Below are 22927 nucleotides of genomic sequence, written 5' to 3' on the forward strand. Positions count from 1 at the left end.
TTCTTGGCACGTCAGAAGTCCATCACCAGTTCTTTTGCCTTGTTGATGTTGAATAGTAGGTTGTTGTCTCTGCACCACAAAACAAAGTCCTCTACGACTTTCCTGTATTCTGATTTCTTTATTATTAATGCAGCCTTTGATGGATGAGTTATGTGAAAAATTCTGTAGGTGGGAAGTTGTGGTATTGTGCTGGACGTCTGTCCTGTAGTGGGTAAACCAGAAGGGAGACGGGACAGTACTCTGAGGTGCTCCAGTAGTACACACCACCATTTCTGACACACAGTCCCTCATTATCTTGACTGTTGTGATGCCTTTGTCCAAGTTGATGTGGGCTTTGTGGAGAATGTAGATGAGAGAATCCTCCACACCTACAGTATATGTGTCTGATAAGCAAAGTGCAATCATGCAAACTTGCTGCTTTTACTTCATGGTATGACTCTATGACCTTGAGCTAATTGTGCTGTCATTCTTGCAATACGTTTGTTGCTTGCAAGCATCTACTTTACAATGTAAATTCCTCATCTATATAGTAACCATTATGCTTAAACACATATCCATAGTTCTACTCAACCACAAATCAGTTGTGGTTGAATTAAGCACCACTTGTTCCAGACCCATGTGAATTTTCTATCTGATATTTGGGATAAAGTAAAGGAAACTCAGCTTCTGAAAAATAATTGTGGGAGAAAGCGACATCTCTTACCCCTGAGTGTTGGTGCATTTTTTTAAACCTTTATTGCACTCAATTTTAATCCAAGCCTTGTCTGCCTTTAATGACCTCTTGGGCACAGCCATCAGCAATCTGTCTGTTTGCGGAGAGAGTGTTGACCTTGTTGAGAGGTTTACAGAGAGGTTTGTCTCTGGTGGCTCTTCCTATGAAGTCATTAGGCGGATTGGGAGAGCATGGGGGGTCATGAGGTCGCTGGAAAAGGGGTGTTTGGCGCTCCCGATATCTATGCAAAACGACGAAGGTCCAAGTCTTTAGAGTCCTGGTGCTTCCTGTCTTGCTATATGGTTGCGAGACATGGACGCTGTCTAGTGACCTGAGATGAAGACTGGACTCCTTTGGTACTGTGTCTCTTCAGAGAATCCTTGGGTACCGTTGGTTTGACTTTGTATCGAATGAGCAGTTGCTCGTGGATTCCCGAATGAGGCACATTACCTGCATTGTGAGGGAGCGTCAGTTACGGCACTACGGCCATGTGGCACGTTTCCCCGAGGGTGATCTGGCTCGTAAGATCCTTATTGTTGGGAACCCAAGTGGCTGGATCAGGACCAACAATTTTAAATGGTTGCATACATTTTTGAGTACAGTGCTGCAATAGTTTGCACAGTATGCATTTTTGATCATTATATAGTAATATTGAAAACAAAATTTGCCAAATTATGGATTCTCTTTATTTTGGTACTGAAACATCTAAACAGTGACGGGCAATTTAGATTCAACAATACTTCAACATTACACAGTTGTTATGAAGATGTCGTTAGGAATCAGACCTCTGATTCGTCAATGCACTCATGCTTAGTGGAATGCATCTCTGATTGGTTACAACACTCATTTACTGTTTAGAGCAGTTTGTAACTAGAATAGCTCAATCTTTGACATAGTCACTCTGGAAGTACGAAATGGAATACAGTGATCCCAACTTGTTGCAATTAGTATATTGTAGCCCATGTTATTGTAAACACGATTAATATACAATTAATTGTGAAGCCCTAATATCCACATAAAAGACAGGTTGCAAGACTGACAAGCATATAGTGGAAGTGGCTGCACTTACTTCATTTATAGGTTTTTCTTGAGTTTCTCTGTTTACAATCTTTTTGTATAGTTTTTAAACTTGGAATGTTAGATTCAGGTCATACTTGGTCTAATCCATAGCTTCTGGCTGTAACTCAGGGTTTTTTGCCTCTAAAGTAGTTTGAAAAAGTATAGCTAGAAGTTTAAATGACACAGTTAATCATAAGCTTCTTACAAAGGTACAATTCAATCTGAGAAAGCAGGTATTTAGCTTTCTGTTTACCAGCTACTTAGAGTACTAATTTATCTTGGCACAGGTAAACAGTTTCACAATAGCATGCCTTTAAAGGAGATATCCAATGATGTGCAGAGTTGTATGTCATGGCTCTGGGGTTAAGCAAAAATATTTGCTTGTAGTGTAGCACATTTTGCTTTTGCTGTATGGTCCTTTCAGTGTCTTTGGTGTGAATTTGTTTTTTCCAGCTGAATCTGGATATTAGGATAGCTGCTGTTTCCTTTCCAGTTTCATATGGAAAATCCTGACTCTTTCTGGTACATTAATGTAGGCAATTAATTTTTTTTTTCTTAAAGTAAGGTTTCTTCGGAATCTTTAGCCTATACCAGGTTCAGTTCAGCACAGAGCTTGGTTAGTAGGAGTGGATCTTGGAAACAGTGTACCCCTCCCAGGGTTAGAGTGTCTAACTCTTAAGAGCTGTAGGTTGATAAAACTTCCAAACCAAGAGCTAATGGGTGCCTTCATTTCCTTTGTGAAAATGCATGAGCTTCATGGCTCTGATGAGGGTGAATCAGCTTTCTGGGTCCAAAAAGGGCAAACAGGCTTTCTAACTCCAAAGAGAATGAAGATATGTATGTGCCTGATTTTTTAGGGAAGGTGTAGCATTTGCTGCCTGGATCATAGTTTTATTTCCTAATAAAGTGCTCATGGTTGTCTTGACACTTACTATCATAATAATAAAAGCTTAACTTGCATTTATTAATTTAAGATAAATGTCCATTTAGGTGCCAATTCGGTTTGCACAAATGTTTGTTTTTTTTTATTAATACCTCTGCTTATCAGATGTATGAGATGTAAGAGATATGACCAAATGGTGGCTAATAGGAAAACCATGGAATAGTTCCTTGTAGAATGCAGGCTTTCTGCATCTCTGTTAGGTCTGTTGTTTTACAGAAAAGGCCTTGAGTACTACTGAAAGTCAAATATATTTGACAATATCCTCTTTGTCTTACAAAAGTCATTGCCTGTTCTTTAGAGTCTTCACTGTTTTTTCTGCCTTTTAACATACCTTCTTAAAATGACACTTGAGACTGTACTATAGTTCCTGGTTAGTATCCAGTCCGGCATTAGAAGATTACAACCCAGGGGGTATAAGAGATGAACTACAGATTACATTTTTTGAAATACGTTTCTTGTAAATCTTTGAAGTGAAAAGTCAAGCAAAATGACACCTTTTATTGGTTAACTAAAAAGATTACAATATTCAAGCATTCAATGCAACTTAGACCCCTTCTTCAGGCAAATCTTTGAAATTTAGGGCATATGAGAGGGTTAAGATTTTTAACATGTTAAGCAAATAAGCATTTGCTATATTAAATAGAGCTTACTAACAACTTGTCCAAAAAAGTTATGGTTTAATTTATTCTTGTTTTTCTCCTCAAGTGTAATTCTTGCTTTTATGTCTGCAGTTATACGAGTCAATGGTCATTCAAAGATAGAGCGAACTGCTCGAGACTCTGCAATGGGCTATGATAGTGCATCGATGATGAGCAGTGAGCTGGAAACAAGCTCCTTCATAGATTCGGAAGAGGATGAAGATGCCAGCAGGTAAGGTGACCCTCTAGTATGTCTGGGATGGTTGGGTGAGCTGTATCACTGGTTTTTGTGAAGTCATTGACTTTGACTTGGCATTTCTCTCCCCTGAGGCTCAGCAGCTCCACAGAGCAGAGCTCCTCCTCTCGACTGATGCGCAGGCACAGACGTCGCCGAAGGCGGCACAAACTACCCAAGATTGATCGGGTGTGTGAGTGCAGTTGAGGGGATTGGGGGAGGGGACAGGTGGTTATGCTTTTCTGTAACAAGTGGAAAGCTGGCAGCACTCATGCTTTGCCCTCTCGCTCTATTTTCTTCCCAGGCATCCTCTTTCAGCAGCATCACGGATTCCACTATGTCCCTGAACATTATCACTGTCACACTAAATATGGGTAAGGCAATATTCATTATTTATTCTCTTTCTCTTATTCTCTTTCTCTTATACTGCTCTCTACCCCTTAACATAGGGATACTCAGCACTGGTAAGGCATCTTTTTTGTCTCTGTATCATTTTTGTACTTGTCTTTTGCTGTCAGTTACACAGTTATGTATCAAGTATGACTTTTCGTGGCTTCTACCCCTGCTGTTTTTTCACACTTTTCAATGGTAAAGGATGATTACCAGTAACATTTCTAAACGTAATATTCATTTTACATGATTTCTGTTGTACAGTATATAGCAAATCTTAGAATAAAATTGAAACTACTGTATGTCTACCTATAAGATAACAGTTTGTTTTGCATTTTAAATTTGCTATAGAGTACCCTTATTGTCCCTTTTCACTCACTTGATTATTCTGTGAAACATTTCAAATAAATAGTGCGAAAGATCAGCCTGACTACAGATAGACACCAGGACACACAGATGTCCAAACACACGCTTTTATTTTGTTTCTTCACTACATAGTCCTTTGCACCTCACACACAGTGCACAATCCACCAGCATTGTTGCTCACAGTCTTTTCTTTCCTTCTTGTCTGCTGCCGTCACTCCTCCACTCGCAAGCTCCATCATCTGCCTCCCAACTCCGGCTCTCTGAATGGAGTGAGGCGGCCCCTTTTATAATACACCCAGATGTGCTCCAGGTGCTCCCTGATGACCTTCTTGCAGCACTTCCTGGTGTGGTGGAAGTGCTGCATGGGCACCCGGAAGCACTGCAGGTGTACCTGATTCCTGGTCTGGCAGCAGTTCCTGGTTTGGCAGAAGTGCTGCAGTCCAGGGCTTAGCCAGTGTTCATGCGCCCTCTGACAGTGGCCACAAGCCCCCGCAGGGTTGAGCTTCCAAGCTCTGTTCCGTGGCCCCAAAACCGACCAGGGCAGCTGCCTTCTCGTGTTCCAGGGGAGGTACTGCTCCTCTCCCAGTCCTTCCATCCTCCAGGCGTTCCGACTGGGCATGAGCCCCAGCCATCTGCCACAATAGATAACCTTTTTATGGAGAGTAGCAAAAAATGTGCACATCCTGCCGTTACTTACAAATAAAGCTATCAGATGTCCCCAACTTTTGTACATAGAAATCTAAAGCAAGCAGGCCCATAATCAGTCACCACATGCACATGTTCCTAGTGTTATGCATGTTAAAGAATACGACTCTTCCCTCTGCCCTGCAGTCATCCAGAAATAATCACCACAAAATATACAATGTATAAAGTAACTTGTATAACAGCAAAGTCAGATTGTTTGTCCATTTTTTCTCTAGTCTCTCAGGACTTTGTTTATATCAAATGCCATTACCGGTAATCCCTAAACTCGGGGAATTGCTATTAGTCCACATACAGATACATCATGCAATACTTATTTAATCAAGGCAATGTAGACAAGTCTTCATGAAGATGTATACATTTAAATGGTAGTAAGAGTCCTTCTACACCTTCTTCCTTAGGGACAGTAAATTGTAATGCAAGTGAAAAAAACCTGATATTGAAACAATGTGCATATTTGCCTTTTTTTTGGATTAGATGACCTTGTGCCTCTATCCTATTATGTATGTTGCTTCACTAGTTCAAATTTTCACTGACAGTCGAATTTATTTTCCTAAAACTTCTGTCTTCCTTTGATTCTTGATCCACTCTCTTTTCTCATACACATTGTGTAATGGTCTTCATAGACAAGATGTTTGTCTTTGTGTAATACTCTTCTTAACTATTAGTAAAATACCTGTGCCTATTCAGATTAGGTTGAGTCTACCAAAATAAATACAGTTCATTGTCCCTACTCTTTCTTAAAAAAATTGTAAAACTATGAAGTAATCTGACACTACGTTCTGCCTAAAACCTAATGCTAATCTAAGCTTTGGATCTCAACTGAATTTTGACATGTTGAAGACACATGCTCCCAACAACTTACTTCAACTAGTTGGTGACTCACTCCAATAAAATCAAATGGGTTTGATTTGGCCTTTAGTTGTAGGGGCTCTGTGTGCATGAGTGCTGACAACCAATGAATGTTCAATGAGAAGTACAATGCATTTATTGTAGCAATGAGGAATAAGGAATGTGGGTGTATTGGATCCCACAAACAGAAGAGAAATTCACCCAGTATAAAGGAATGACAGACATAAAAATGAACACTCCACAATTTTGAAATTGAATGTTTAAAAGATCTTCAGTGCTTGTCTAGTCAAAAGTTGACCCAATTCTCCAACCAAACTTACCCACTGCTTTTAAGAGTTTTACAATGTGACTTTAAGTGTATTTTTCAAACACCTGCTTAGTCGTGTGTAGGTTTATGAAAATCAGCACCATTCTCGTATACTTTTTGCCTTAGTAGACCCAACCTCTAAGTGTCTAATTTGAAAGGGTTAATACTTTCAAGATATTACCTTCTGCATATCTTCGTCCATTCTGTATTCCAAAAATGACTGTCTTTTAGTTAGCAAGATCTATGTAAGTGTTAGGTTAAGTATAACTAAAGTTCAAGCTGAAACCACTTTGCAATATTATTGTTCCCTTTAAGTATTCCATCTAAACCTTAATCTATACTTCCACTGGATTTCTCTCTTCTTCCTTAGAAAAGTACAACTTTCTTGGCATCAGCATTGTGGGGCAGAGTAATGATCGGGGAGATGGTGGGATCTACATTGGCTCCATCATGAAGGGAGGTGCAGTGGCTGCTGATGGCAAAATTGAACCTGGTGACATGCTGCTGCAGGTAAGCTGCATGTTATCCTGGGTGGTAGTGATGAAGGTGCTGTGTTTTTGGCATACCTAACAAATGTCTCTCATTGCAGGTGAATGACATCAATTTTGAGAACATGACCAATGATGATGCTGTGCGGATTTTAAGGGAAATTGTGTCAAAGCCAGGGTAAATGATCAGACATGGTCAAAGCTTCAGGATATTACAAAATGGTGATACTGTACAGCCATACTCCCTCACTATTTTTTCTTGTAGATCAATCAGCCTGACTGTGGCCAAGTGTTGGGACCCGTCACCTCGCAGCTACTTCACAATACCACGAGGTCAGTAGTGTGTCTATTGAGATGTACATCATCTTTATATCTGTTGGTGCCACGACTTTGTGTCTTTTAATTTTTAGCAGAACCAGTGCGTCCCATTGATCCTGCAGCTTGGATCTCCCATACTACAGCTCTGAGTGGAACATATCCTCATTATGGTAAGAGAAAGGACATGAGTCTGTTTGTGCTGACTCAAAATGTAAGATTACTACTAAGGACAAAGGGATGGTTTGCAATGGTGATAGAGTTGTTTATGTTGAGTATTACAATGGATTCAAAAATCATTCAGACCCCTTCACTTTACTTGTACTTTGTGATATACATTTAATTTTAAATTGAGTAATTTCCCATTACTGTCCATCTACACTCAAACCCATGATGACAAAGTGAAAACATGTTTTCTGAAATGTATACAAATAAATTAAAAATCAAAAACTGAAACCTTTCATTGATGTAAGTATTCAGACCTTTAATTCACTACTTGGTGGAGTAGGTTTTCTTCAAGAACCTCTCTGTATTTGGCTGCATTTATCCTTCCTTCAGTTCTGACCAGTCTCCCTGTTCCTGCCGCTGGGAAGCACACCCATATCATGCTGTTGCTGTCACCATTGCTTCACTGTAGGGCTGGCATTAGGCTGTTAATGAGCAGGTCCTGGTCTTCTCCAGACAAAGTGTTTGAAGGTCTGCCCAAAGAGTTCAAATTTTGTCTTTTCAGACCAGAAAATCTTTTTTCCTCATGCTCTGAGTCCATCAGAGCTGTACGATACCCTTTTCTGAAGAATGTCTTCCATTTAGCCACTTTGCCATAAACTCCTGATTAACAGAGTGCTGCTGAGAAGTTCTCCTATGCGAGCAGAGGACTTCTGAAGCTCTGTTAGACTGAACATCGGTTTCTTGCTCACCATCCTGTCCGAGGCCCTTCTTGTACTGTTATGTGGCTTGACCAGATAGCCAACTCTTGGAAGGGTTTAAGTGATTCAGACTTCTTCCATTTCACGTTTATTAATGCCAATATGCTCCTCTGAACACTCAAAAGCTTTAGAAATGTTTTTATCCCTTTACCTTAATCTTTGCCTTACCTTAGTTTGATCACGAAGGTCTTCAGAAAGTTCCTTGGATTTCATGGCTTGTTTTTTGTTTTAACATACAGTGAATTTTTAGGACCTTATATTCAACAGTTTGTGCCTTTCTGAACAATGAGCAATAAATTCAGTTTGCCACAGGTAGACTCTGATCAAGCTCTGGAAACACCTCAAGGATACTTAAAGCAAACAAGATGCACTTGACCACAATATGGAGTGCCACAGCAAAGTGTCTATTTATATTAAGGAGAGATTTCAGTTTTTTATTTTTAATAAATTTCCTAGCCTTTCTGAAAACATATTTTAAAATTTTCATTTTGGGTTATTTAGTGTAGATTGATGTGCAAAACGGAAAATGTATCCATTTAAAATTAGTGTAAATTTTCACAATAAGGTGTGCACAAGGTAAAGGGGTCTAAATTCTTTCTAAATGTAATGTATGCAAATAAGACCTATCTGGTATAACTGGAAAGGCATAAATATGGTTAAGTTTTTAATTTTGCCCCTTCAGAGTTTGAGGATTTGCCCCTCAGCGTTGCAAAGACTGACATGGCTACTATTGTGAAGGTGATGCAACTACCTGACTCGGGCCTGGAGATTCGAGACAGAATGTGGCTGAAAATCACCATTGCTAATGCAGTAATTGGTAAGTAAGAAGGAAATAAATGACTGTGGTGTCTGGATTTAGCCATTTCAAGCTAACCTTTGACAATTTTCAGGTGCTGATGTAGTTGACTGGCTATATTCGCATGTGGATGGCTTTAAGGATCGACGAGATGCCCGCAAGTATGCCAGCAGTTTACTGAAGCATGGCTATCTGCGCCACACTGTCAACAAGGTCACCTTCTCAGAACAGTGCTACTATGTATTTGGAGACTTGTGTACCAGTAAGGAGATACAAACACCTCTCATTCTGTCATGTCATTCTATCACTTTTGTTTGTATACAGTTTTGTTTTATAAAAACCTGCATTCTTTTTTTATTTGTCCTTTCTCGCTAATTTCTAATCATTGTGATTTTCTGCTTTAATCTTTTTTTTAATCCCAGCTAGTGATATCAGCATTTTTGTTACATTTATTTTCTTGGCACTTGCACTTTTGCCTGTTTATCTTCTTTTTCTCACCTGCGATTCTTTTGTTTGCATAATCTTTTTTTATTTTACATCTATACATCTGTGTGCCTATCCTATGTGCCTCAAACATTTGTTGCACATACCATGTCACTGTTTCAGCGTCTTTCCTAGATCTGGGCTGTTGTTTTTGCTACTGAAGGAGTTCTTAAAGATTTTGTTATATCATCCTTGTTTAAAGAATTTTTAAAAGCAAACCAGCTAGAGAATTCTTAAACAATTTAGATTTAAAGATTATACACTTGGAAGAGTATGGATTGTAAATTAGATTTGAGGTTTTGAAATATTAGTAAGTCAAAGGTACTGATTTAAATGTTTTCTCTGGAAGTGTTCTTATTTTGCTGACTTGTTGGGGGTGGCGTGTTGCCTCCCACTACTAAATTATAAAATAATACAAATAACATCTTTATATTAAATCACATTCACAGTATCAATACCAGCTTTCAGACCTCAGCACCAGTACCAAAATGGTTCCAAAGCAAATAACGGGTGCCTCCAAAACCTCTCATCAGAGCGATAATTGGTCCACCATAAAGTCGCTATCACGTACAAGCAATGGGGGGTGTAATTCCCTGTGAAGTCGTGATCGTTCACTTCCAAACATTGGGGGGTGGTGTCCTTGTGAAGTTTTGCTTCTTAAAGTCTACACAACTGGTGTTTTTCTACAATTACAATAGTGAGCACTGAGGGAAGGAGGGATTGAAAAGAAAGGTGACATTTACTTCTGGTACGACAAATCCTGAAATGCTAGCACTGTTCCGTTTTAGAATGTGGGTCTTTTGTGGGTAATGTGGGTAATTTTTTAGTACCGGTATACTGTGTAACTAAAATAGGAGGTTGGAACTCTGTTGTTTGCTTTGCATTAAAATTAAATTATTGAAAAAGAAAGAGAGTTTTAGCAAGGCATTTGCTTTGAGTTGAGTCAATTATATTATTGTCCAGTGTTAGATTTACACTTCAAAACAACTTGCAGTGAGTTTTACATGGAAGGAATATCACATTTAAGGGCTGCTGTTGCAAAAGTAAATCGCAGTGCTTGACTAAATACAAGATTGTTTTCACACGGATTCCAAGTTATGCTTTGTGTTACATATGTAGCACAAGGTGTGGGTGATTTATTTATTTATTTATTTTTGTAAATAGGAATAACATGTGAAAGTAAACAAACACCATAGCTTTATAGGGTTATATTCTTTAATGTGCTAAAAAACATACTACATTGTTATGTATAATTTTGACAATTTTAGGAATGGTAGGCTGGGCAACTTGCTCAGAGTCACACAGTGATTGAGTAAGAGTGAAAATTGAACTGCCAGCTGTGTGGTTTAAAGTCCAAGACCTTCTCCACTCCCATCGTCAACTCAATCGTAGTGTCCCCCTTAGAAAGTTCCCAGTAATTTGATCAATTATTTGCCCTTACCCAAACCCAATATTTTTTTTTTGTTCTCACCATGGATTATTGGGCAGATGAATGAGATTTTCAATGGGTGGCCCGCTCTCCAATTTCAGTGGTAAAGAGACACTGGATTTAAAAGAAGCATTACCTCCCATATGCAAGTTAATAAATTAGATGCAAACATACCTAGAATGCATTATCGGTTCCTCCTTCTAAACCAAATAAGGCAAAAACATACTGGAAAAAAAAAAATCAAATGAAGGAAAAAGAGTACAGATAAAATGTAGCATAGTCAAACACAACCAAAGAAAACTTAAGTGTATGGTAAGAGATTAAAGGATAGTTATCAGATTCAAGTCTTTTTTAAGCAGTTGTTCTTTATTCAGTACCACTCTAAAAAGAAGTATTGAAGGATGTGCATCTGTAGAAATCCTTCCAGTCTTCTCATTAAATAGGTGAAAATTACAGGCTGAAAAACAATATGCAAGAGCATAAATAAAGTATTATGGTTGAAGATATGCCTCACAGATTTGGTCTAATCCAGAGTAAATGTTTGATAATCTATATTAAGAGAAATGTGTATAGTATGCAGTCGTGAACAGATGTGGGCCATATCTCGCACAAATTAAGGAGAATGTACCGGTAGTTTGTGTTGGTGCTGACCGCTTTTTATTTGCTGCGAATCTAATTTTAAAGTCCTGCTTCCAGTGCCATCGCAAGTTATCAGAGGCTGTATTATTTTGAAATCACTGGTGTACTTTGACATGTTGCCTTTATTAGTAGTATTAATGCCTTCATAGTAGAAAATGTAGGGAGCTACAAAAAACTTTTTCTCAGGAGAAATTTTATTTAGAACAACTAAGGGGCTTTGCCCCCTGCTTGCTTTGCTCGCCAACCCCCGGGTTTGTTTTTCCAGAAATACAATTTAAGGAGATTGTTTTTTTCATGGGAATTGTTACATATGCATTATGTTCACTTTTACTGTAACACTTCAGTAAAAACAATATTTGGAATTAACTTTTCTGATATAATTTTTTATGGTCTTCCACTGTTAAATTTTCGTCTATTTCTTCTGGAAGTCCAAATTGCTGCATCGTTAAATCTTCTGCTTCTAACATTTCTTTGATGATCGAAAGAGCCGTTTGTTCATTCGACTATTCGGATAATTTTCCTTTGAAAGCTTCCCATAATTGTAAAGCATCAACTTCACCTGTCATAATTAAGTACACGAAGACGTGTCTTAATTTGTCAGGCATCATTACAGAAGTGGCATCGGACATCATTTCAAACATATAGTCATCTGATTTACATAATCCAGCTGCTTGTGCCGATTCTTGAAAAGTACTGTACGTAGTTCCATCTATAGTTAGAACATTGTTGCCCCTTTTGATTCATGTAACAACAATTTTAAATGAAACCGTTCGATATCTTTTGGTGATACAATATTTAATCGAGGAACACTTTTGCAATAAATTTTTCTTGGATGCCATACTCTTTTTTTGTTTCTGCCATGTGTAATGTTGAGGAATTTGTGCATATATATATGCTTTTGCATTTACGTCTGTTTTATTAAGTTCAAAATAAGCCAATAATTTTGTATTTCTATATTTCTCTACCTCTAAAGCTTCTGCTTCTTCGCCCTCTTTAAATTGAATCATATTCTGACCTGGTAAATGAATCAGTAGTGATTCAACAGAATGACTTTGACCATGCATCGGCAATTCCATTAAATGCCACCCGCTTTCCATTGCACTGATGTACCAAGTATCTAAATATGCTTGAGCTTCGTCCTGAGCCTGTTCTTTCAATAAAGTTACATGTACTCTATTGTGCCGTTTATGAATGTACTTGTATTGTAGATGTACTTAATACTCATAACCGATGCATAATACTAAACATTAATATGACAATTGAATCATTTGAGCAAATAACGGGTTATATGGTACAATCATTGAATTATCGAGCATCACAATTTTACCATATTTCTTTCCGTGATAAGTGTGTTATTCGTGACAATTATCTCTTCGGCGATAATCAGGAAAGCCAGAACACTTTTTTTCTTTTGAGTCCCAACATACTGAATCTTTTAAATGAGGTCCATGAGACATGTGTTTAATGACTTTGTACCATAATTCAGGAGAGGTTTCTCTGTTTGGATTTTCAGCACAGACCAAGCAATCTACATCATCAGCAGTTAATAATTTATTTTGCAAAGTAACCAATAAATGCATTTGAGGCAAACCCCGTTTTTGAAATTTGATCATGTAAGTGTATGCTCTAATTTGACCGAACACCATTTCAAATTCATTCAATAAAAATAAGACTTTCTGATAAAACAATCTACTTACAAAAGTGGGTAAGGGAATATCCAGAGCCGATGTAGCCGGTGGCATTGTTGTCAAGAATCTGCCGGTTTCTGGCCATTGTGGATTGCACGTCATTATAATAAATAAATCTGGCCGACCGATAGTTTGGGTTATTGCATTGCATCATGATATAACTGTTGCAATGCTCTTGGACCATCTTGATATAATGATGGTAATATTATTTCTTTACCTATTTTGAATTTGTCTGAATTATTGATAGTTGAATTATGAACGTGATCAATACGACCTTGCATATGTTTTGTTCTAAGTTTTGCTTGATTAGGTTTAATAAAGAAGAGACGATTAGCTTCGACTTTTAGATACGCATTAATAATGTAACGGAGCGGTTAGATGACCGTGTTCTTGTTTGAAAATGGTTGTATGGCATGAATTGCTTCTAAAGGATGTCAGTATGACGTGACTTGACAATGTTGCGGGACGTGAAAGTGTCTCTCTGACTCCCTTGTCTCTCTTCTAATCTGTCTCCCTTTTAAGATCATGTCTTGTTGCAAGTTTTCTTTTTATAATAGAGAGATGTTATTCAAAAATTCAAATACTATTTCAATATAAAAGTCTCTTTAAGGCCTCAATAACATATGTGCTGTATATTGAATACTTCATACTTTAGTGAAGAAGGAATACATAATCAGCTTGTAGAAATGTTGTTGACTATTAAAATGTCTGCCCCGAGCTGTCACCTGAACTGATGCCAGAGTCTCGGAGAGTGTTGAAATAGTTTTGCAGTTTTTATGTCAATTTGTAGATTTGAACACATAAGGAGACAGGAATACAGAAAGTTCTTTTCTTAGCATGCTATTCCTTTCAAAGTCTAAAAGTGGAGGCATTTGCTAGCATTTTAGAAAAACTGAAAATTGAGTTAAGCCATGCCTTTATCTGCTTTAGGTCTGTAATACATCTTTAACCTGGGGTACCTTCTTCATTCACATAAACCATGCCATAACCTCATCCAGTTTCATAAAAATTAATCATTTATGTAAAAAGGGATGCCCTAGAAAATGTATTACAATTTAGGCAGGATATTAATTTTCATGTTATTTATTCGCTCAAGTAAAGTATAGCAGTTATCTATTGTTCGACAAGCTCAAGAAGACTGTAAAGAATGAATTTTAATAAGTATCTAACGATTGTGCAAGTGTAAACTAGTAGGTATGTAAACTGATGTTAAACATGTTTAAATTTGGACTTCTTAGTGTAGAAGCAATAACAGGACACAATGATCTTGCTCAGATTATTCTTAATCACAGGCATTTATGAAACTTTAATTAAACTTGCTTGTTAGATATACAGGCATGTGAAAAAAACATGGAAATTGTTGTCTTTTTTTATCAGACAAACAGTGCCAACTCATAAGGGTGATATACTTGAATAAAACACAAGGAAAATGTGTCTTTTCAATTATATATTCAACAAAAATGTATTGGTGTACTGGGAAAATAACAACTACACCCTTGCCACTAGAAACTGGTATTTCCCCGTTTAGCAGAAATTACTTCTTGTAGTATGCCAGACCATAGCTCTCCCAGTTCTTTTTTTTTTTTTTTTTTTGAGCCATTACTTGATGGATTTGCTAGGGTGCTTCAGATCATTATTGTGTTAGAAAGTAAATTTTCAGTTCAACTTTAAATTTTGGACAGATGGCCTCACATTCTCCTCAAGCTCACTTTAATATGATGCAGAATTAATACTTCACTCAATGACTGTAATCTGCCTAGGCCCTGAGGAAACAAAGCAACCCAAACCATATCATTTCCACTACCATTCTTCACATTTGGTGTGAGGTTCTTCTCCTGAAATGCTGTCTTCTGTTGGTGTCAAATATATGTTCTGTTATTATGGCCAATCACCTCTATCTTTGAGTCATCTGTCCATAGTACATTGATCCCCAACGCCTTGTCTTTCTCTATGTATTTTCAATGGCAAACGGTAGTCTTTCCCTAATGATCTTTGTGGACAACAAAGGCTTTTTCTAGGCACACTTTCTACTTATGTCAACTTTTTGTTATTGTAGATGTGTGCATTTTGACACCAACTTCTGCAAGAGTTGACTGCAGATTCCACAATGAAATTTTGGTGTGTATCAATATCAGATGGTCAGCTGTTGGGCTGACTTAGGTGGACTGGATAGTCCTCAACAATTTAGCAATCATTTGAAATCTGTGCCACTTGTGAATGATTTTCCTTACAGTAGAATAACTGATTGCAAGTAATTTGGTGATCCATTTAAATCCCTTGCCAAGCTCATAGGCATTCACAGTCTTCTTTCTGAGGGCCTTATAGAGCTCTGTTGATCTCAGCATGATGACTACACAAATATCAATAGCAAAAAGAACACCACACCCTCAGTATCTGTGGTTTAAATCAGACAGGGTCTACCTGTATACTCCCTAAGGAGGTCCTAATCATTGGCAACTAATCTGGAACACCCAATTGTAACTGTATGACTTCAAAGTTGTGATACATATAGGGGTGTACTTATTTTTTCCATATGACAAAGATGCACTTTTGTTAATTTAGATTATGAGAATGAAAACACCATGTCAATTTGATGTGTCATTTGTTCAAGTTTATCACCTTTATTTGTAGGCAATGTTTTCATGAACAGTTAATGTTTGGCTGTTCAAATATATTGACAAAGCCAACAGTTTCCATGGGGTGTGCTTAATTGTTGAAATGTTTGCAAAAATACATAGAAGAGGTGAGTCTGACTCATATATATATAAAGTAAGTTGTTGGGATAAAAGTGTATGTTTACCCCCTCCTCCCTCCCCACAAATCTGTCCTTAATAATTCCCTGAAACTCTGGTGTATCGAACAATTAATGTCAAATGGCTCATTTTCAGTACCAAAAATAATTGGAGCTGTTGGGCATTCCTGTCGTGCGCTACATCATAGAGCAAAGAAATTATATTTTATATAGTTTATTCAAACTTGTTCTTCAGGGCTGCAGTGGAGTAATACATTTTACAAGAACATATTAGGCCCCAACCCACATTTATGTAAAGTGGCAAATATGCAATGTCTGTCTTTTTCTCAAGCTGAGACAGCTAAACCCCCAGAATTGAGATGTAGGTGAGCATGTAAATATGGTGTCATCTGTTTATTAGAATCTGCTTAATGTTGGTATTTAAAAGGGAAATTTCACAGTCTGAAAGGTTTTTATTTTTCCATAGAAAGATGGTTATAAAATGTCTGACATACATTTATATGTAAGCATTCATTTTCCTTTGCTTAGAGAACCATATATAACATTAACGGAGTTTAACTGGAGAAGCCTCTTTTATATAAAATTCTGACCTTAATATATCTAGAAAACAGAACCCTTCAAATTCTAATAAATTGCTTATGCAATTTAAATAAAAAATAAGTAAATATGAAGGAACACAAATACATAAATGTAAAAGAGAATTGTCTAGGCTGCAAAAAATGTAAATATTTAACATACAATAAAGAGAAAATAATGTATATGTACTATATATTGAACAAAAACTATATCATTCATCAAGGAGAGATTAAAGATTAGAGATACAGTGGAACTTCAGGTCACGACCGTAATTTGTCCCAAAACTCTGGTCACAACCCGATTTGGTCGTAACCTGAAGTAATTTCCCCCATAGGATTGTATGTAAATACAATTAATCCGTTCTGGACAGTATGAGCTGTATGTAAATATATATTTTTTTAAAGATTTTTAAGCACAAAAATAGTTAATTATACCATAGAATGCACAGTGTAATAGTACACTAAATGTATACTTACTTCTTCTGGTCACTCCAGCTCCTTGATCGCTCAGCTGGAGTGACCGCTTCCTTCTGCCCCACCAAGTGTCGGCCAAAACACCCCTGCTTGGGCTCTCTCTCTCTCTCTCTCGCTCGCTCACTGCACAGGGAATGCACAGGGAGAGAATGAACATGTGCGGAAAGCATCGGTGCGTACAAACCGGAAGGGAAACTGGCTTGTTCGTCACCCGAGTGTGTGGTCGTGAACAGATGCAAAAGTTTGGTGAACTTTTTGGTCGTAACCCGATTTGTACGTGGTCCGAGATGTTCGTGACCCGAGGTTCCACTGTACATACATTTTCAAGGTAAACCAATAATGAAAGATTAACATGGAATTAAACACAGATTACATTAATAGTAATTCAGGTGGAATCGCGTTATAACGAAATTCGCAGGACCATAAAAAAATTTTGTTATAACGAATATGGGGAAAATACGTATAGTATTAAGACTGGGGCTGCCAATGATTTGCCATGTCTAATGGCAGTGGTGCAAGGACAGCTCTGTAGTTGCTCTACTGCATCTGGTAAACAGTAAATAAACCAAGGGTAAAGCAATTGGTTGCAGGATCAGGGTTACTGCCTACTGCACTTGTTGCACAGTGCTTAAGATTTAACACTGGGCTTTGATCTCCTCTGATCTCTCTTCTCCAGACTGCATCTGCCAGTGCAGTGATTCCAAGCCGCTGGTGTTCTTCTGATCTGAAGATAGGAGCTAAAGCAGAACGATTGCGCCCATGTCGCAGCACCTAACAGCTCCTATTTTGAATGAAGTTTTGAGACTCCACCTGCTTTCTCTGTACAGTAATAAAGTACCTGTATTTTCCTTGAAAACCAGAACTCATCTTCCTGTCTCTCATGCAATTCTGTGACCCAAGCTTGACAATACCTGTATGAAAAAGCAGCGCTTCTAAAACTGTAAAGAATATTTTATTTAAAAACAAGACATTAGATGTCATTTTTTTCTAGAAATGCAGGTATGAATACAGAATGAAAATGAGATGTTAGTTGTAATTTTTTTTAAATAGAAATACAGGTATGAACACAGAATGAAAATGAGACATTAGAATTGCCGTGAAACTCGGAACAGTACTGTATCCACACACAACGCAACTACCCACGCGGACAGTCGGTGGAGCACTGACTCAGAATTCGGCTATGTGTATAATGTTATGTTTACATGACTGCCAAGCCTGCTCAGGGCTTCCTGAATCCGGAAATTTTACAACAGACTGACTCTCTCTTTGAGACAACCTGTTTCAGGGTTCCTGGGACTTGGGGCAGAAAGTGTAAGAGCGGCATTAAGTATATTTTGCGTCACATTATAATCTTCGGTGGCCATTTTGGTCGAAAAAACTCTCATTATACTGAGATTTACATTTCTTTAAAACTAGATTCATTTAAAATAATGATCTGTGAATGTTTGTTCTGGGCCCACAAACAGTATTCGTTATTCTGAAAATTTCATTACTTCGGTATTCGCTAAAACGGCATTTAATCTGTAATACATTCTATGAAAAGGTGCTTACTTAGGTGGCCAAGAAAAAATGTACACATCAACAAAATTAGATATGAAGGAATATTTTGAAGAGAAGACAAATGTATAATAATCCATCTTACCATTTTCTTAACCCGCTTAACCAGGTCAGGGTTGCAGGACAGATGGAGCCTATCCCATAATAACTTTCAAAATGCAAGTAACCAAAAAATTACTTAAGAGTATAGAGAGTGAAAAATATAACATACAGTAGTTGTATAGACTTGCCTCAAATAACAACACTTTGCTTTAAAACAAAAATGTGTATAGAAAGAAATTCTTTTAACCCCCTTTTCAACATGTAAACACAAGTGAAGCTGAATTCCTGCAGTTATGAAAACCCTTGGAGTGATTTTCAATTGTTCACTGCTAGTGCTAACTCTCGGCCATCTTGACAGTTATTCAAAGTACATTTCACTGCAGCCTGCAAAATGGAGCAAGGCTGGATGTCCATGCATTCCCAGTCTCAGTTCTTACTGCTGTATTCACATTGTGGGGTTCGGTCACATTGTCATATTTGTTGCTCAGTTGCCTTCTTGCACCATCTTCAGCATCTTGGTTCCAAATAAAGGGTGTAAGAATTGAAAAAGCTCCAGGGAGATCAATAAGGCATTTTTTAAAATGTGAAACTTGAAGTGATAAAGCCAGTGAATATAGAGGGGGTCCACATTAATGACATATTGGACTAGTCTCGTAACACAGAGGAACTATATAGTAAAGGGCAGAGCAGCCTCTTTTTGCTTAGGAGACTGTTTTCCTTTAATGTGGGAAGTGACATCCTTCACATCTTTTAACAACCCTGTGATGGTCAATGTAATTTTCTATGCTGTGTTATGTTGGGCTAGTAACATCACTTTAAGAGCAAATTTAAACAAAACTGAGTGCCATTATGAACAATGCTGTATATCCTCTCACTGGCAACTGAGAAATTTCAGCCAACAAATTATTTAGCAGAAGTGGTTTAAGAAACACTACTAGGGCTCATTTATACCAACAGCAGTACATCTGCTTAAGGCATCACTGCGACAGCCAAGTCAGAACTTTTCTTTCTTTTTAATTGTCTTTTTTTTGTCATTCTTGTATGTGTATATTTATTTATTTGTCTATCAATGCATTTAAAGAGCTTCTGTAAAAAGCCAAAATTTCTATGTGTCTGTCAGTTTGCCTATCTATCTGTTGTGAAAGCTAGGGCTCCAGAGAGCTCCAAACATGAACACGCAAGACAGTCCTGGGTTCACATACACAAATACCTTGTATGCACAAGCAGAAAAACCACAAGTTGTCTCTCCTTCCTCTCTCACCACTGCACTGCTCTCCTTCAGTTGAGTGTTGCCTTCCCTCTTCCCAGCTCCGACTTGCCTGGACAAGGGAGTGTGGTCCCTTTTATTGAGGACCCGGGAATACTTCCAGTGCCAGGGCTGTTGCCTGTTGGAAGCACTTCCGTGTCACAGAGAAGTCCCACATTGTAGGGAGTATTTCTCCCTGCAGCGCCCTCTTGTGACACCCACGGACCCCAGCAGTGCTGTGCTGCTGGACTACAATCCCCGGTATTCCCTGCTGATTCCCAAATGGGCACCAGTATCAAGGGCTGCTGCCATCTAACAACTGGGGGAATAAACACCCCCATAGACGATTCTTCCCTGTCCTTCCCTTTCTTCCTGGCCAGGGAAGGTCCAAGAAATATGTCCAGTCGGTATGCCTGTGCATCTGCCTGGGGCTTCTCGCCCGGGTAAGGAAACCTTTTTTCCTGCTTGGGATGTCTGTCCATCCTCCCGAGAAGTCCTTTACGGGTCTGGCACCTTTCTCTCCCTTGGCCAGGATGTCTGTCTTTCCTCTAGGAGCCTCCCTTTGGGATGTCTGTACATCCTGTGTGACATTTACTTGTCTATCTGTTAGTCTAATTTTGTCAATTATATCATAACTAGACAAAGAGCCCGTTTCGACAACGTAAGATGAAACGGGCACGAGTTTGTGTCAGCAGTGTATGAAGAACAAATGATAAGTAACGAAGAAGTTGTTTTGTAATGATTGTAGTCCGCTTTACTCATTACTGTACAGGCTTGTACTGTTAGTTGATGAATTTACCAGGCCTATAGTATAATATTGAATCATGAATGTTCCAGTACAATATAGAATAGTAATAAGTATAAGCACCACAAACCTGATATAAGTACAGTGGTGTGAAAAACTATTTGCCCCCTTCCTGATTTCTTATTCTTTTGCATGTTTGTCACACAAAATGTTTCTGATCATCAAACACATTTAACCATTAGTCAAATATAACACAAGTAAACACAAAATGCAGTTTTTAAATGATGGTGTTTATTATTTAGGGAGAAAAAAAATCCAAACCTACATGGCCCTGTGTGAAAAAGTAATTGCCCCCTTGTTAAAAAATAACCTAACTGTGGTGTATCACACCTGAGTTCAATTTCCGTAGCCACCCCCAGGCCTGATTACTGCCACACCTGTTTCAATCAAGAAATCACTTAAATAGGAGCTGCCTGACACAGAGAAGTAGACCAAAAGCACCTCAAAAGCTAGACATCATGCCAAGATCCAAAGAAATTCAGGAACAAATGAGAACAGAAGTAATTGAGATCTATCAGTCTGGTAAAGGTTATAAAGCCATTTCTAAAGCTTTGGGACTCCAGCGAACCTCAGTGAGAGCCATTATCCACAAATGGCAAAAACATGGAACAGTGGTGAACCTTCCCAGGAGTGGCCGGCCGACCAAAATTACCCCAAGAGCGCAGAGACGACTCATCCGAGAGGTCACAAAAGACCCCAGGACAACGTCTAAAGAACTGCAGGCCTCACTTGCCTCAATTAAGGTCAGTGTTCACGACTCCACCATAAGAAAGAGACTGGGCAAAAATGGCCTGCATGGCAGATTTCCAAGACGCAAACCACTGTTAAGCAAAAAGAACATTAGGGTTCGTCTCAATTTTGCTAAGAAACATCTCAATGATTGCCAAGACTTTTGGGAAAATACCTTGTGGACTGATGAGTCAAAAGTTGAACTTTTTGGAAGGCAAATGTCCCGTTACATCTGGCGTAAAAGGAACACAGCATTTCAGAAAAAGAACATCATACCAACAGTAAAATATGGTGGTGGTAGTGTGATGGTCTGGGGTTGTTTTGCTGCTTCAGGACCTGGAAGGCTTGCTGTGATAGATGGAACCATGAATTCTACTGTCTACCAAAAAATCCTGAAGGAGAATGTCCGGCCATCTGTTCGTCAACTCAAGCTGAAGCGATCTTGGGTGCTGCAACAGGACAATGACCCAAAACACACCAGCAAATCCACCTCTGAATGGCTGAAGAAAAACAAAATGAAGACTTTGGAGTGGCCTAGTCAAAGTCCTGACCTGAATCCAATTGAGATGCTACGGCATGACCTTAAAAAGGCGGTTCATGCTAGAAAACCCTCAAATAAAGCTGAATTACAACAATTTTGCAAAGATGAGTGGGCCAAAATTCCTCCAGAGCGCTGTAAAAGACTCATTGCAAGTTATCGCAAACGCTTGATTGCAGTTATTGCTGCTAAGGGTGGCCCAACCAGTTATTAGGTTCAGGGGGCAATTACTTTTTCACACAGGGCCATGTAGGTTTGGATTTTTTTTTCTCCCTAAATAATAAAAACCACCATTTACAAACTGCATTTTGTGTTTACCTGTGTTATATTTGACTAATGGTTAAATGTGTTTGATGATCAGAAATATTTTGTGTGACAAACATGCAAAAGAATAAGAAATCAGGAAGGGGGCAAATAGTTTTTCACACCACTGTATATTCAATGAATGCGTAATTGAATCAGAATGCGTAATTAGGCCTTGAGCTGTAGTGGAAATCGCCTTTCAGGCCTCTAGAGCTTTAATCGAAGTCGCCTTTCTCTTTGAATTTTTGCGGCCGTAAATCCGCCGCCTGCCGCGATGTTGGGGTTGGATGTCGGTCTCATAAGGTTTTTCGGGCAGCTGCGCAGAAGGCGACTGCGCATTCGGCTTCGGATGTGCACAGAAGGCGACTACGCATTCGGCTTCAGACAGACGTGAGTGAGTGAGGAGGCAGGCGAATTATGTATTAAGATGTTGGTGGTGTTTGAGCAGAAATTAGGTCATTTATTAGAAGGGGTAAAAAAAAATTTGCCATTTAAATTAATGGTAATTATGTGATGTCATTCACATTACACCTGTATAACAAATTAAGAAAACATCCAGTACAACCAGCATAAACTCAAATACAGTAATAGGTAATGAATATAAAATAAGTTAAAAGGAGTCATAAAGAGAAATACGGGTGGTGAAAGCAACACAAAGTTAGATTGATCCGTCATGGGTAGGAAACACAGCCCACATTGTTGAATACAAATGGAGTTTTGAGAAAGTGGAAAAAAAAAACCAGAAGATGGTTACATTTGGACTAATTTCTAGTACTTTGTTCATCTTGGCATTTCTACAGATTTGTCCCAGTTTTTGTACTGTCGTGTCAATCAGGCCTCGTACTGATTTCATCTTAACTTTCATTTTGCCTTTGTTTTTGTAGGACATGGTATGTAATGGTAAGCACTGAGGTTGTTTATTTCAGAAATTCTGAAGA

The 22927-nt window shown here is 38.4% G+C and overlaps 1 protein-coding gene across 2 annotated transcripts in view; it reads left to right on the forward strand.

Annotated features, from left to right (window-relative positions):
• Positions 1–22927, forward strand: part of LOC114655995 (segment polarity protein dishevelled homolog DVL-1-like) — a 46326-nt gene that overhangs the window by 18337 nt on the left and 5062 nt on the right. The window contains exons 5-13 of one of the 2 annotated variants that reach the window (XM_028807356.2): positions 3446–3584; positions 3689–3776; positions 3892–3961; positions 6575–6714; positions 6794–6870; positions 6958–7025; positions 7103–7180; positions 8616–8750; positions 8824–8991. In XM_028807356.2, coding sequence (XP_028663189.1) covers positions 3446–3584; positions 3689–3776; positions 3892–3961; positions 6575–6714; positions 6794–6870; positions 6958–7025; positions 7103–7180; positions 8616–8750; positions 8824–8991 — 963 coding nt within the window. Of the gene's footprint in view, positions 1–3445; positions 3585–3682; positions 3777–3891; positions 3962–6574; positions 6715–6793; positions 6871–6957; positions 7026–7102; positions 7181–8615; positions 8751–8823; positions 8992–22927 lie in introns of both variants that reach the window. The other variant, XM_028807355.2, reaches the window with a different exon arrangement.

The sequence above is a fragment of the Erpetoichthys calabaricus genome, chromosome 8 (genome assembly GCF_900747795.2).
Source record: "Erpetoichthys calabaricus chromosome 8, fErpCal1.3, whole genome shotgun sequence".
Taxonomy (NCBI): domain Eukaryota; kingdom Metazoa; phylum Chordata; class Cladistia; order Polypteriformes; family Polypteridae; genus Erpetoichthys; species Erpetoichthys calabaricus.